This window comes from Microdochium trichocladiopsis, assembly GCF_020744255.1.
Source record: "Microdochium trichocladiopsis strain MPI-CAGE-CH-0230 chromosome Unknown B0I36scaffold_10, whole genome shotgun sequence".
Lineage (NCBI taxonomy): Eukaryota > Fungi > Ascomycota > Sordariomycetes > Xylariales > Microdochiaceae > Microdochium > Microdochium trichocladiopsis.
In genome coordinates, this window is record NW_025763553.1 from 741,796 (window position 1) to 757,540 (window position 15,745).

At 56.6% G+C, this 15,745-nt stretch overlaps 4 protein-coding genes across 4 annotated transcripts; 3 read left to right on the top strand and 1 right to left on the bottom strand.

The window, feature by feature from the left end:
• Positions 1 to 1,285: 1,285 nt before the first annotated feature.
• B0I36DRAFT_353671 (uncharacterized protein) lies at positions 1,286 to 3,454 on the top strand (the record flags this gene model as incomplete). The annotated part of the gene is made up of 2 exons (XM_046157234.1): positions 1,286 to 2,351; positions 2,418 to 3,454. The coding sequence occupies 2 exons, from the start codon at positions 1,286 to 1,288 to the stop codon at positions 3,452 to 3,454; spliced, it is 2,103 nt and encodes a 700-aa protein (XP_046007138.1).
• Positions 3,455 to 6,006: 2,552 nt separating this feature from the next.
• Positions 6,007 to 7,646, top strand: B0I36DRAFT_333467 (uncharacterized protein). The gene has a single exon (XM_046155223.1). It carries the CDS (start codon positions 6,198 to 6,200, stop codon positions 7,317 to 7,319), a length of 1,122 nt encoding a protein of 373 aa, XP_046007139.1. The 5' UTR covers positions 6,007 to 6,197; the 3' UTR covers positions 7,320 to 7,646.
• A 1,586-nt stretch (positions 7,647 to 9,232) lies between these two features.
• B0I36DRAFT_333472 (uncharacterized protein) lies at positions 9,233 to 10,759 on the top strand. Its single transcript, XM_046155224.1, has one exon. It carries the CDS (start codon positions 9,256 to 9,258, stop codon positions 10,360 to 10,362), a length of 1,107 nt encoding a protein of 368 aa, XP_046007140.1. The 5' UTR covers positions 9,233 to 9,255; the 3' UTR covers positions 10,363 to 10,759.
• A 277-nt stretch (positions 10,760 to 11,036) lies between these two features.
• B0I36DRAFT_252893 (exonuclease) lies at positions 11,037 to 15,271 on the bottom strand (the record flags this gene model as incomplete). Its single annotated transcript, XM_046150717.1, has 9 exons — positions 11,037 to 12,298; positions 12,359 to 12,764; positions 12,821 to 12,925; positions 12,975 to 13,114; positions 13,171 to 13,421; positions 13,484 to 13,906; positions 13,971 to 14,860; positions 14,947 to 15,054; positions 15,251 to 15,271. The coding sequence occupies 9 exons, from the start codon at positions 15,269 to 15,271 to the stop codon at positions 11,037 to 11,039; spliced, it is 3,606 nt and encodes a 1,201-aa protein (XP_046007141.1).
• Positions 15,272 to 15,745: the final 474 nt, after the last annotated feature.

The window sequence follows — 15,745 nt, forward strand, 5'->3', positions numbered from 1 at the left end:
GGTCACATTCCGGAGCACAGAAGACTTATTGGTAGCACTTCTGATAATAAGCAAAAAGTTCAGTCAAACAAGTGGAATGCGCAAGGTGACGAGTAAAGTATGAACGCGCCTACCCTCAGATGTGGGGGATGCTTTTGGGACGTCCTCGGGCTTCTGCAAGGCGGCGTCATAGCTGTTACAATGAATGTCAGAACACAACACACGATGTTTGCTCGCGCATAGTGGTCGTTGAAGCTTTCAGGCTCCGAAAAAGTGGCGATGTTGGGCCAATGCTACGCCATTGCGACCGCGAAAAGACTGGCCAGACGCATGGGAGCTCTCGTTGTAGGATGGATGCTTCCGTGGTTTTGTTTCCTGTCTGCAATAGTCTAGATCCAAGCCGCGCGCTAGGTGGCTTGTGCATGATTTGGCTCTAACGGCTGCTTGCATTACTCTGCAGCACAGATCATTCCATCAGATTGACATTCGACAGAACTAACTGCCGCCAAGACGTGGCTGGCAAAGAGGCAAGCCAGCCCAGGTAGCACGGCTTGGCAGGAAGGCGCGGTTGAGCTGCTGACGCACACCAAGCCCAATCCCCAGGGGGTGGTCCCCCTCTTTCCCTCTTTCCGTCCTGGAGCACTTGCTCAAGAAGGTGGTGCCAGGCCACCCACCGCTTACCCGCCTGCCCCTCGCTCGCCGTGCATCTCAACCCCCAAGCCTGCCCTCTTTGTATGCTGCTGCTTTTGAATCACATATTCTCCTCGTCGCTTGCGTAGGCGTCCGTATAGAACCTGCAATAGTTGTGGTGCTGCTCATTTGGCACAGCAGCTCCCCGTTCCGGCACTACGTCTGAGGGGTAGTCTCGAGGTCGAGATCGTTCGAGGGGCCCCAGCTTCGCCCGCCAAAGCCTAATCCAGCCCGCCCAAAAGCCAGCCGCGAGACGCACTTGAACACGGTTGACCGCCGAACTCCATACAACGACAAAGGCTACGCCGTCGCCTTCGAAACACACTACAGATCCTGCAGCGTCCCCCGAAACCACATCTGGCAATCGTTTGATAATTACCAGTGGGCTCCTACCATCGAGCCAGGCCCATCTCCAGCTCCAGTGGACCTGGACGTTCGAAACTCTGAGAGCGCACAGATTGCGTACCGTCGCCCGCTGCCAACGCCAGCCTCGTTCCAGCCTTTTGTGACTGTGTTGAGCTGAGGCAGGCACTAGATCGCAGCAGCCTCCAGCAGGCTGTCCATACGCTCAACGACCATCATCTGCGCCGCAGCCGACACTCTTCCTCCTCCCATAATGGCTGGCCGACCAGTGTCCTCCCTCGAGGCAGCCCTCGAGGAGGAGCGGGCCGAGATTGAGAACCTCATTCTTCAGCAAAAGGCACGAAGCCCGCCATCATCGATCAGCATGCGCTCGCCGTCACCCTATGCTAGGATCCCACAGTCTCCTGTGCGCAGCATGCTTGACGTTGGAGGCTCGGACACGACGAGAAAAAGCCCCTCCCAAGCACCATACCGCAGCATGCTTGATCTTGATGCAGGGTCGTCAAGAAGGCCGTCAAGTATGTTGGATGTGGGTGAGCCTACCTCGGCAGCTCCACGGTCGCCTATGCTGCCGCACAGCACTCATACATCTCCCACGCTTTCATACAAGACTCCAATCTTGCCAACAGCCCGCAATAGAAGCGCCTCTGACGCCTCGGCGAAACCAGTCGACTTTGGCCCGCGGTCGCCACCCGCACTGAATCCTAGATATGATTCCATGTCTGCCTACCAGTTTAGCAACATATTACCAACCAATGTTGGCCAGGCCCACCCTTCCCGACGAACACAAGGTTCTAGCAATGCCCGTTCGAGTTCCATCGGTGAGGCATTGAGAGGTACCGATATCTCGAGTCTGATGATACCCGGCGAAGGACGCAGCAGCAGGTTCTCGAGCCGCAAGGGCAACAAATCCAAGTCTCCAAGCGGACGCTTCTCCCTGCGGTCAAGCTCACCAGGCGGAAGCTTACTCGCCAACTCGGCTGGCCGTAGCTCTGGAGGACTCGTCCTGGACAGCAACGGGCAAGTGATTGATATGAACAGCGCGTATCGCCGGCTGTCAGATGCCAACCTGCTCTACGGCGGCTCGAACCTTGCATCCTATGCAAGGAAAAAGCCAGAAGGCGAGGGCCTCGGGCGTATCGAGAAGGACAACATGAGCCCTTATGGAGACATCTTGCCCTCGGATGAGAGTGATGACACTGGCAACAGCTCCGACGAGGAAGCAGATCGAGGTAGAAAGCTTACTACTAGAGCTGAGGAGAAGACTGGTGTGCCTCAACGTCGCGTGCAAAGTCTTCTTGCAGCTGCGGAGGAAGAGAGTGAGTGTTGCCGCCCACGTCCGCAAACTCAAGATGTTGATCTCCATTGCTAATATGACCACGTAGGGCAACACGTGTCAACGCAACCACAGTATCGATCTTTGTTCGATGATGCAGAGACTCATATAGCTCGCTCGGAGAACAAGGCAAAAGCAAAGAACGGCAAGCAGCCAGTTCACCCTAGCACGAGTTTTGATGAGATGACACCGTCGGGCAACCTGACTCCCGCTTTGGATCCGGACCTGGAGGCCGACGTGTCTGCCATTCGTGTTGCACAGAATCTCGCCCTGAGCCATACAGGAATTATATCAACACCTGAAGTGCACAGATCGATCAAAATCATATATCGCGGGGAGTTTGACAGGATCCAACGCGAGGCGGCAGAGGAGCACCGCCGGCTTCGGAAATATCTTGTCGCGACAGATCTCAGCGACGAATCGACCCATGCTCTCGAGTGGGCGATCGGAACTGTTCTTCGCGATGGAGATACTCTCCTGGCCCTATACTCGATCGATGAGGAAACAGCTAGCTCTGCAGACCCAAATTCGATCAACCTGGAGGACGCGAGAGCTCTGAAAGAGCAGGCGGCTGCAGTCAGCGCGATCGCCAAAGGTGCCATGGGAAGGCCACCTGGGTCGAACACAGGTAGCCCGCATGCACTCCACGCCATCATGCGCGAAGCTCGCAGTGCAACACCTTCGCCTGCGCCTAGCATGAGAGGGAAGGGCCGACTCGAGGAGGAACGTGAGCGCGCGGTTCAGGACATCACAGAACGTGTTTCCAAGTTGCTTCGAAAGACGCAGCTCCAAGTGCGGGTCATCATTGAGGTCATCCACTGCAAAAGCCCTAAGCATCTTGTGACAGAGGTCATCGATCTGGTGAGCCCGACGCTGGTCATTATCGGCAGCCGGGGTCGGAGCGCTCTGAAGGGCACCTTGTTGGGCTCGTTCTCAAACTATCTTGTCACCAAAAGTTCCGTGCCGGTCATGGTCGCGAGGAAACGGTTAAGGAAGAAGAGCAAGTATCAAGCTCCACCAGCGAAGCAAATCAACAACCTTGCCAACCCGGCGGCACGCAGCCTTGAGACAGCGCGCATCGACTAGAGTTTTGGGTCGCGCGCGAAGAAGACATGGAGTTTTTGAGATACCTCTTACGGAATACGTAGCCACCATCAGCATCAGCGCCAGCTTTAGATGTGAATGAAATAGTCCAAGAGACGGCTTATCAGCGTGTCTACCTGTTCGATCTACCAAGACTGTGACACTATCCACCCAGTGAGCCGAATGTTGACACACCATCGAGCCTGAGTAAGTGGTGATTGGCAGAACATCACGTGGCGGCCCAAAAACGCGACCTGCAAAGCGCCGCAGACTTGTCCCGAGGTCGTCGCGGTGGATGAGACCTCATTCAAATTACTTCCAGACTGTTCGTGCAAGTAGGCTGGGAAGAGACCTCCGTCGGGGCCTTGAGAACTTGAAGGAAAATGCGCGAAGCTCATTGTCGCCAGGATTCTCACTGCGCGACCTCGTGAGGCCAACGTGGACCAACCAACGCTAGAAGCTTGGTTGAACTGTTGAAGCCCCCCGGTGTGTAGCTGTACTGCGTGGATGTTTTGACGGCCCCTCTTTTGGAGCCCTGCACCCCGCTCCTCGCGAAACAATGGTGATGGCGTTTCCCCACCAGGCCGGAAGAGGCGCGCGTGGCCAGACAGTGATTGGCTGGCAGCGGCCAGAGACGGGTGGGCTAGGTGCGACACACCGCGCTGGCCCCCAGCCTCTCCATTTCGAGATCTGCAACTGCTTCCGACCTGGGCCCTTGTCGAATCAGCAACTCCAACTCCAGGCCAACCAGACGAACCCGTCAGAACTTGCACGCTGAGCAAGAGGCACTCGTTCAGTCGTTCCGTCGATGACGCTCTATGACTTGGCCCAGCTGGAACCTGTGAGAAGACTCACGAGCAGGAGCCTCGCCCAAGCGGAATACACACTCTTCTTGCCACGCCGATGGTGCCATTGTTAAAACGTTTACCATACTCCATCACCATTGTCTGCTGCTGAGTCTATCCCCGACAGGGTACCAACCAGGGCTCAACTGCACACGAGACAAGAGACAGGGAGCCTTATCTGTCTGGCCCAGCTAGGTACAGTCTCGCTGTCTGGGATTCACGGCCCACCACCCCAAGGCGTCCTCGCATCCTTGCCTTGACGCCTCGAGCATCACCACCTCCCATTGGACGCTGGCGAGTTCTGCGACCTGGACCTCGACGAGTTGCATGCAGGGAAACACGACTGGGCTTGCCGGCACTTGCCCTCCCACCAACCACCACTACCACCACTCCTGAGCAGCACGCCAGCAGCTTCCACCCACCTGCCCAGCCCGAGCCTGGAATACTCTCCCGCCCGCCCCCGTTGCCGTCTCGTCATAACTTAAGCTCGCCTATGCCGGCCTGACGGGACTCGGCCCTCGTTGTCACCCGCCCGCCTCTTTGTCCATGTGGTGGCCTACCTCACAGCCCCTCGTGTCTGTGAACACACAAGTCTCCTTCATCAGCATCTCTATTGCGCCCAGCACCTTTCTCGCCGCCCTCATCCTCGTCTGCGTCTTTGCTGCCGTACTCTTCGTCACACGCGCCGTGCGCCTGCCCCGCCTTCCCCGTCTGCCCATCCCTTCCGGCCTGGGCCGCCTACTTCCCGGTGGTGGTGGTGGCCGCAGCCCTCACATTTTGGACCTGCAGCACCTGCAGCTCGGCGACACTCCCGCCTACTCCCAGTACAAGGAGCTCCCTCCGCTCCCCGAGCCAGACATCATCTACGAGGACCTCGCCGTCGAGCACTACCATAGGGCCCTGCGCGCAGCCAAGTCGCCCTCGGCTTCGACACCTCGCAGCAGCTTCAGCCGGTCCTTGCTCCCGCCTCGGTCCAAGCTGGCCATCGAGGCGGCCCCCAAGGACAGGAAGTCGAGCCGGTCCTCGGCACCACCCGTTACCACATCATCTGCTTCCTCCAAGCGCCCCCGCGCCGGACGTACGTCGTCCTCCCGCTCCGATGGATCTGTCCGAGGTGAGTCTCGACGACGATCTTCGGTTCGAGACGCCGATGTCGAGGACCGGAGCAGCAGCCCACCAGGACAGCAGCTATTACTTCAGTCGCCAGCAAACGCAGCACAGGCAATCGTGGAGTCGCTCGTCGATGGGCCTTCTGGAGGAGGAGGAAGCCCATCATCACGGACACCATCCTCCCGGAATGGAGGGGGTGGAGGAGAGCGACGACAACCTTCGCGACGAGGATTCAGTCTCCGGAGGATACTCTCCTCCAGCGTGGAGACGCCTCGAAAACGGCAGTAGGTCATCTGGATTCTGGCGAGGAGGTGGCAATGCCGGCTACGGCGGTGCAGACCTGCACATTATGCGCCGCATGAACGAAATACGGCGCGATAGTCCCAGCATTGGCTTGGACGACGAGATTGATGGCGAGATTCTTGAGCAAGCCATGAGGACCCGGTTACCGACTGGCAGCATAAGTCCGGAGAAAGGCAGATCGCCAGAGCCAGAGCCATCTTGCGAAGACGACACCCTGGTCAACCGAATCAAGCTTGAGAGCTCGCCAGGCTTCAATGACAAGCACAGTCAAAAGAGGAGCATACTGCATTCACTGCCCCCAGAAGACACACGAGAAAATTGTAGGTTCCTCTGGTGAGCAGGGTGTACGAGGCTTGAATACTGACCTTGGGGGTTCAGATATAAGGTTTGCCATACGTGCAGATGTCCAGCAGAGAACAGAACCTATCGAGACCGCGATCCGACATGTCCGGAGCTGGTTTCAGTCAATCACTAGATCGTGGTCGAGCATGATTGTGGCCACAATGGTGGCGATATTGTCAATCAATGCAGTGCGATCAATATTCCAGCCAGTCACATTACGACCGTCACCGGATCTGGTCAAGGTCGCCGGCATCGCGCGATCTTTTGAGCCGCTTATATACTACTCAGAGAACGGCATCGCGCAAGTCGGAGACCTTCAAGCTACCGGAGTTGCGGTGTGGGACCTTGGCGAGAGCGTTCGCCAGAGCAACATGACTTCGGCTCCAATCATCGTCAAATCTCTTGATGAGCTCTCCGACAGTCTCAAAACGCTTGCGATAGAGTTGACAAAGTTCTTTGCCAACGTGGATGGCGACATTGATGGCATTCTGATCGTCATGGATTGGGCCCGAAGAGAGCTGGCTCAGGTCCAAGCCGTCCCGAGCCCACCGTTCGTCACGGCATTTTCGAATATTCATAATGTGCTATGCGCCACTGGCGTCCTGGAGAACCCTGCTACCGGGGCTCCGACGCGACTTGGGGCTCTCACGACCGGTCTCTTTGGCATGTCGCAACCGCAGCGAACACGGAGCACACTGCAGCGCACATTTACCGAATTTCTGTCCGTTCTAGAGGAGGCCATTGAGAACGAACTACAGCACTCTCTCGCCCTTTTTGGCCTGTTTGAGGCTATTGACCGGCAGTTCCTGAACCTTGCTCGGACTGTGGTCCGCGAGTCGTCACTGCAGGACGAGCAGCACGCCGACCTGCTGTCGTCTCTGTGGACGCGCATCCTTGGTGCAAAGGGCAGCGAAGTCAAAAAGTACGAGCGCAACCGAGAGCTCCTGCAGAACGTGCGGGAGAAGACGGTGCGCAACAAAGGCATCTTGGTCGAACACAATGGCAAGCTCATGACGCTGAAGGCGAATCTCGAGTCGCTCCGGCGCAAGCTGGTCAGCCCGCTCGTGCGCAGCGTCAACTCGAGCACTGTGACTGTTGAGGAGCAAATCAAAGGCCTCGAGGACGTCGGCCTATATCTCGAGGGCGTGCGCGCGCGGCAGAAGGGCAAGCTGATGGAGATGCTGTACGGGGCTGGGAGCAACAGCCACCATCGCCGAGACGAGCACGCGAGGATGATTGAGGGCGATGGTGCCAGCGGTGGGTGGTAGATATAATTGGGTGGACGTCGCGAATCTAGCTTTGTCGTTTGCGGGCGTACATGGGTCGGCGTTTGCTAGGATTCTAACACCTTGGCTGGTTATTTTGTTTATATGGAGGTGGACAGACATGATTTCGATAGCCTTGAGATGGATCAAGCCGGACAGGACAGGGCAGGACAGGGCAAGGTACCTAGGTAGACAGGCATGGTCGTCACTGGCGGCTGGTATGGTGGGAAACAGGCATCCTTTGTATTTACTGCGAGAGCATGGAACAAATCATGTAGGTGGTTAGCATGGACGACCGCACATTTCTGAACATTTGCATATTCACATAAACTCCCTTGCAATTGTGTTGGCGCGATGCTGACGACCTTGTCGTGCGCAAAAGATTTATTGTACTCCCAGATCATGCACAAATGTTGACGTGGACTTCGAACCTGCGTGCTAACATGAACACGTGAGTACAGTGCAACAGGCTTGCTTAGGTCTGTCTGGGATCAGAGCAGGGACTTCTGTGCCGTCAAAGGATGAGTAACCTTTCCCCGCTGGTCTGAAGCAAATTGCCTGCAACTGCCTTGACTGCGGGCAGGTCTACGACTCGCGCGTCACAGAAACACGAGTGGACTTATTGCCTCTCCTCCTGTGCCCTCCTTTTGTTCCCTCCTCAGCAACGCCATCCCCGGGCAGATCGGCGGCGGCGGTCAGCTATCAGTGTTGGCAAGGTCCAGGGTTTTCATTCCACCCATCCACCACCCTGCCTGCCTCGGAGGCCTGCACTTCGCATCGTGGATTAGCTCGATGGGCCAGGGCGTGCTTCTCCATGTGCTTACTATTCCTCCAGTGCCGCATCCGGCATATGCCCTCGATATGCCTGTCGTCGTTTCTTCAACAGGTCCCTCGCATGGTCTCGACACGCCACACTACATTCGCCCAGGCTGTGTGAAATCAGTGGGAAAGATGGCCAAACTGCATCAAAGCGAGCTGCGTCTGCCCTGCCAGATATGCATGGCCCTTGTCAGAATCTGAAAAGGCCCCTTCCCTGTCTGCGCATCCGCCGAAGGAGCAGCCACCCATGTGCATGCCGGGACCGAGCAACCACCACCAGGACCACCACCACCCTCGCCCGCCTTTGCCGCAGCTAGGCATGGTCTACAGGCCGGCGCTGGAGGTGATGGGGGACGATATCAAAGATGGAAGAGGGGCCCAACCCCATGTCATCGGCAATGACAGTTGGAGGGGTTGGCGTACCTGCCTTCAGAGTATTGTGGGTGGTCTTTTGTCTTCTTCTGTGCCTGGACGGTCTGCTCCGAGTTTGACTTGTCGTCTGTCCTTGTGCGTTTCTTGCAATACCGGCGCCGAGCAGAACAGCATTTCGGACTTGCGCGGTTGGATACAGTCATACCACAGGTCGTTCTCTGGAATATTGACGAGACAAGACAAAGCCAGGCCACCGGGCCACAAGCTGTACCAAGTGTCCATCGACAACCGGTAGCAGCCATGAGCCCCGGATCACCGTGGCTGAACAACAACGACAGCGGCGCCGGGCCCCCATGGGCGCAAAGCACCTGCCAGCCGTCCGCAGCATACACCGACCTGAGCCACGCCGTCTTGTCGCCTACCAAAAATGCCACCTTCAAGGCCGGCGACCAGATCACCATCTCGTGGCAGGCGGGCCTCACCGACGAGCTCATTGTCCGCAACGGGGCGCCCTGGGCTGGCGGCTGGTCGCCGAGGACGTCAAGCTGGAGTGTCTCGGTGATGGAGGAGGGCGGCGAGGTTGCTGCGACAATTCTCGGTGCGTCTGCTGTCTCGGTAGACCTTTACAGATGGATGTGCTGGGACACGTGTCATGCGTGAATCTTCTCAAGTACAACAAGTCTTGACGAAACGACTACTGACATGATGACCACCACGATGGACAGAAAACGCAGAGTTCACATACGGCATGGACGTCGCCTGGACGGCCCTGGCGGACTGCCGCAACACCGCCATCAACCAGACGTGGCGGGTCCCATCGACCTTTGTCGACCAGCAAGGCGGTGGCGGCGGCGATGGTCGCGGAGGCAACGTCTTCAGCCTCGTGGTCGTCAACATGACGAGCCCAGACGCGCCACAGACGACGACCGGCGCCGCGTTCACCATTAACCCTGCCAGCACGGCACCAGTCTTGACTTCATCATCTTCATCATCAACACCACAACAGACGTCGACTGGGAGTTCAAATGGACCAACATTAGCAGCAGAGAACCCAAGCCCATCATCGACCGCACTCTCAACCTCTCAATCGACATCGCCATCATCAGCCGACCAGCAGGGCCTGACCTCAGGCGTAAAAGCAGGGATTGCGATGGGCGCACTCGCCGGGGCTACCGTGCTGCTATTTGGTCTGGTCTTCCTCTGGCGACGACGACAACGACGACACCGGCATCACCAGAAACATGCAAATGACCTCGAACGCGATGGCCCTCCGCCAGTCGAAGTCGAGGCCGTGATGCCGACCGAGCTGGACGCACACAGCGGCACATGCCACCGCAGCCTAGATCTCAGTCCCGCCACCTCCTCCACCTCGAGTTGTTGTGGAGCGGGCTCGGAGCAGAAGCTGGCGATCCTGGAGGTATTGCACGACCAGTACCGCCACCACCAGCATCAGTATCAGCATCAAGGACAACAAGAAGGCCAACATGATCACCATGATCATCACCGCAGGGAGGAGCAGTCGTCGATGAGTAGCAACACAGGGCTGGGCATCAGCCTCAACACAGACCCAGCATTCTCCCAGGACCAACATACCCATCATCCACACCCCGCGGCGCCGCCGCCGCTGCAGAATGGGCCGTTGACATCCAATGAAACCAGCGACGGCGGCAGCAGCATACGACCGCGCTATCCCTCCGGCCCGGTCGAATTGCCGGGCCACATCCCGCACCAGGAGATGCCCGCTCCCGGCATTTACGGTAGTGACACCACCCCCGAAGAGGGCGACAGCGATAATGACATCACGGGCTCGCAGTGGCGGCGGAATACGGGACGGTACAGAGAGACGGATGGATAGGACCACGTACTGCCCTGCCCGGATCAGCTTGGCTCGTCTCGGCTCAGACCAACTCAGCTGTGTGGTAATGAGTGACACAGACAGAGAGCACGGCGCACCGAGAAAAGGGGGGGTATCTTGCAAGCAAGCATCGGGGGATCAATGACAACGGTCTAAGTACAGAAAGAAACAAGACCTCTCTTATACTCGTCTCGGACCTCTCTGTATATATGCCCACACAGGAAACACACATCTACAAGATAGCACACGCGCATGAGAAAACAAGATAATGCCCACTCACTACCTCTGTGCCCGGCATGACGACCACTTAGGCGTCCTGAGATCCAAAGCGATTCCCACGTTTCACAAGGGCTGGCTTACACTTGATCAAGACAAGAAGAATTGGCCAGATCGCCCTTTTGACCCAGATACGAGATGAAAAAAAAAAAGACTCATCCAACTCTGCCCCAGCCTTGATTCACGCATACTTATGATCACAAAACTTGGGGGTCGCACGCAAAAAGCTTAACTTGCTTGAACACATGCAACATCTAGAGAGTCAGCGTTGGGTTTCTAATCAATATCTAATACTCCTCCACCGCCCGTCTACACGACACCTAACCTTCTCCCCCTTGCTATACCTTCCTCGTCCTCCGGTTCCTCGTCTCGCTCTCCCACGCTTCACAAGAATCAAATCATCGGAACCCAGGTGGTGGTGGCACGCCACCTCCGCCGACTCCCCCTCTGCCAGGTGTACTCCACCCGGCATTCGACCCGGGGCTGCTCATGCCCATGTTCAACGCGCTCCCTCCGCTTCCAAACACGGTCCCGCTGATTCCGCTACCACCCCCAGCACTCCCAAACCCGCCAATACCACCGCCCTGCCTGACTGGCGTCACCGGGCCCCCCATCGCACCAACGCCACCGGTTGGTGGCGTGCGAGTCCTTGCGGAGCCATTGTTGCTATGCCCATTGTACCCACCACTACTACTATTGGCGGCACCGGCGTGGCCGTGGTTGTTGGCATGATGACCGCTCTTGCTGGGTGGCTTGAAGCCAGTCGCCGCGCCGGTCTTGTACACCTCTGCCAGTCTCTGATCTAGGATGCCTGCGTCCACAAACTCCTGATACTTGCGGTACAGCAGCAAGGCGGTGCGCGCATCCTCAATCGAGTCGTGCGTGACCTGCTGGATGTCTTCCTGCAGCAAAGTGTGCGCCAGGAACTGCAAACTAAGCTTGCGGAAGCGCTCTTTGATGTAGAAGAGGTCACTCGTGTCAATCACCTGCGACTTGGGCACGTGAATATTGATCACTCGAAAGTCCTGCTTCAGGCCGTGGCCGAGGAATTTGCAGCCCAGGTTAAGCAGGATCCATATCTTTTTGTAGGCAAGCTTGAGCGGCACCAGGTTGTGGCCGCGCTGGGCGGCAATCTCTGGATCTAAGTCCTCGGCAGTGATGCCAGAGTACGAAGTCAGGTAGTCGACAACCTTTTCTTTCATAGTGATGTAGTCGTCGATGAAGGGCACGCCTTCGTCATGGCCAGAGCCGCGGAGAATGGACGTGCGCGCCAGCGCGTGCGTTATGGGGCGGATGATGTTGCGCTCTCCGTCCGAGTTTATCTCAATCTCGGGCTGCGACACTTGGACGAACTCGGTATCAATCGCGACAATGGTGTCTGGACCCGGCGGTTCGGTGTCCGGGTTGAGGGTGCGATATGTCTTGGCGGCGGGGTCGCGGTCGTGCAAGAGATCCAGGTATAGTAGCTCTCGATTCAGGAACTTCTTCCACTCTGAATCGATCTGGTTGTTGGCTGACTTGACTTGGAAGATGACGACAGAAGGCGATTTCCAGGACGAGTTGAAACTCAAAGCCTCCTCCGCGGCCACCGGGCTCACGGCGAAATCGTTGAAAGTGTACCACTGATTGGTTCCGGGCGCCACAGGGGCAGAGTGAGCGACTGTGCATACAAGTAATTAGCGTAGTCCGGACATGTGATGTAGTTGTTGGCCGAACCTACCGTTCGCTGTGGCAATCAGGTGAGATCGCTGCTGCAGACCGTCCTCTATGCTCGTCGCCACACCCGTCAAGGAGTACACCGTGATATTATGGATTGCCCGTTGGAGGTGGAGCTTGAGATCCTCTCCTTCATAACAAAAGAATTGCCCGTTGTCCACGATAATGCCAATCTCCTCAGGCAGGAACCCAGGTGTGGCCCATAGTCGCCGTTGCTCGCTGTTTGAGATGCCCGTCGTGAGCATCAGCACGCCCGGGATCTTGTGGATGGTGCGCCTCGTTGCAAGCGTTTGGTAGCGGCGACAGTTGTTGCACCAGCCCTTATTAATGGTTTCGCGCTCAACGCTCTGTTTGAGCACTTGCGAAAAAGTCGTCTTTGGGGCTCTGGCGTTTCGGCCATGCGTTGATTTCTGCAAAAAGTCAGTGTCCTGACCAGCGCCGGCGGGCTTCACTCGAGTGGACTCACGGCTGGCGGGTAAATGAGCTCATTGACGGGTATGAAGTCGGGCTTGGTGGTCTCGCCTCGACATTGGTGGCATCGTATAGCGCTCACACCTGCGGTGTGAAAGAGCTGCAAAGGGTCAGCGATTGTAGAACGAAGGGACAAGCAGACAACTTACGTCTTCTATAACTCTTGTTTGTGGGAACATGGCGGTATTGTTCTTCGCCATCTCTTGCAGGAGGAACCTGGCTAGCTGCTGCAACATCAAGGTCCGTGACCCGTTGGGGTGCTCCTCCTCGAGCAGATTCAGTCTCGAGGCTGCACACGTCAGTATTTCCACAAAAGACAAATATCACGCAGGCCTATGGACTTACTCAGGGGATGGTGACTGAGCGTCTTGGTCAGGTTCGACGCCTGACAGGCATCTCCTTCTGCCTTGTGCAGCATGTCAAACAAAAATCCGAGCTCGCAAAGAAGACATGTTTCGTCAAAGCAAGCAGAAGCGGCGTGTCTCAACGCAGTGTTGCGTATCAGAGGGGTATAGTGCATGATCTGCAAAAGTGAATTGACGTAGGCGTTGACAATGTGGTTCTGTAGACCAGAGTAGTGCGTCTTGTTGTAGTGACTGACTATTGTGTTAGTAGCAATGTCCCGTCCACCATCCTGAAACCTCGGGCAATTACTTACGCAAAGTCAAAATCGTCGATGCCAAATCTGCTATACTTGATCTCGACCGGCTGGTACAGGTCTGGTACTTCGACCTTGTGGCTCTCGATGGTATCTGGCAGCACCAGCGGGTACTCGGGAAAGGTCTCCTCAGGCGCCGGTGTCCCAGCCGGTGATTTCGCCAAATCCCGCGCTTTTTCACTCAGGAATCTCGGGACAGTCATGAGGTTGTTATTGTTCCGCAAAGTCGTTCTAGTATCTTCCACCTGGTTTCGGCGCAGACCTCTGGTGTTCTTCCCATAGAAGCCCCAGTCTCTTTCTTGTAAGCCAGTCAAGATTTGCGGTTCAATCTTCGGGGCTGGGGCGCCGAGTTCTGTGATCATGTCTGGCCAAGCCGACAGCAGTACTTCTCTATAGTACGGCATCCCAACTGTGCTCAATGGTCTGATATGGGCAAGCTTGTTGTCAGTTGCAGAAATCATCAACTCCAGCATTGCAGAGAACTCACACATCATCCTTCCACTCCATCTGAGGGGCTGAGGGCACGCTGTCCGCAAACTCCACCGGCGTCACATATTCGCTGAAATGGATCTTGTTCGGTGATCCCCAAAGATGGATATTGCATTCGCCATCAGCGAGAGCAACCGCCTCGCCAGACGAGGCAATCTCGATCATTGAGAAAAATGACAAGCTGTTGGCCTGCCGCACATTGCTAGTGTTGGGGTTCATGAGATCGACAACATGCATCTGGCCAATCTGCGACATGACAATGCTCGTGGTCGACATCCGCGGATGCATGCGGACAAAGGCGGCACCGGCAGGAAATGGGATCGGGCTCATGGAGATCATGTTCTTGAGATCGAAGACATTGACGAGTGGATCAAGCATATAGTTGTTGTTCTGGCGCACAGAGAAGCCGCAAGTCACGATGAAGTCGTGCTGCGCGTCCATGTCGTTGATCGCGGCCGAGTGAGCGTTCCAGACTTTCGAGACCTTGAAGGTGATCGGGTCGAGGATGTGGACGGCACCCTTCGGCGTGGCGGCACAGATGAAGCGGCTCCTGCGCATGATTTTGTAGTACGAGTCCGTCGGGACGGTCTTGGTGACCTCGCCTTTGTGAACGTCGATGACAAACATTTTGTCCTGCTCGCCGGCGACCAGGATTTCTGCCGTGCCCTTAGACGTGAAACTCATGCATCGCAGCTCCTTCATATCGGGGTGTCGAACTGTCCAGATCGCACCCCCCCTCCTTGCAGCCATATGCACGCTCTTTGAACCAACTGCAATGACGCCCTTATCGTTGAAGAGCAGTTGATGGACAGGGCCATCTTGAGAGGTGTGCGCTTTGAACGAGGTGTACTTCACGAGCTCGTGCCCGTAGAATGAAGTGACCCGGCCCTGTATGTAATTTGCGACGTTAGCGGGTGTCGGGCAGCTTGTCTTATGCCGTCAGCCCAAAGGAAACAGTGCTTTGTGCATCGTACATATTGATTGCCGGCCCAGAGAAGTTCCTGCGCCGTGTCGAAGGCAAGAGTCGAAACCGGGGTCGGATGCGCCCGGACACCTGGCGGAGGCAGTGGGATGCGGGCAACCTGGAGCAGGGTACGAGACACGTTAGCTTCGTATCAATACGACTGAGGCGAAGGCTCGAGAGTGTAGCCCAAGCAACCTGGGAGGGGAGTCGAGAAGAGGCGCTCGGCGTGCGTGCCACGGTGAGGTTGTGCGGTGCGCGTTTCTCCGGACGCGGGGGAAGCTATCAGGCATGACCTGCGACGATAGTCCACTTACCTCGTCCCAATCTCCGTCCATCTTTAACGTATTATCATCGTAGCAGGGGATACAATCGGGAGCAGAGCTCTATGCTGCTAGGGCTCGTGCGCCAAGGAGTCGTGATCTTGAGAGGGCGATTGTGGTAGGGTTGTTCAGTGCTGGCTCATGCCGTGATCGCGGGTCCACCATTGTCAGTGGGATCGCTGGAACAACAGGTGTGGGTCTGGCTCTGGTGGTGGGGTCGCTCCGAAGTCTGACTTGGCAATTCCCCTTCCGTTGTACCCCTACGCACGATTTGGAAAAGTGATGGATTTCCCACAATACCTACGATTCGGATTTGGTCTGCTATTTTACGAAGCATACGCTGCTTCTGATCATCACATGCTCACCTGCTCGGACTGTTTTGTACCAAGTTGGATTTTGCTCTTGCCACAAATAGTCTGAGCGCGGCGAGACGGCCTGAGATGGGGCCCAACATCACCTCATTCGCAGCGTGACTCTACGCGCAGTGAC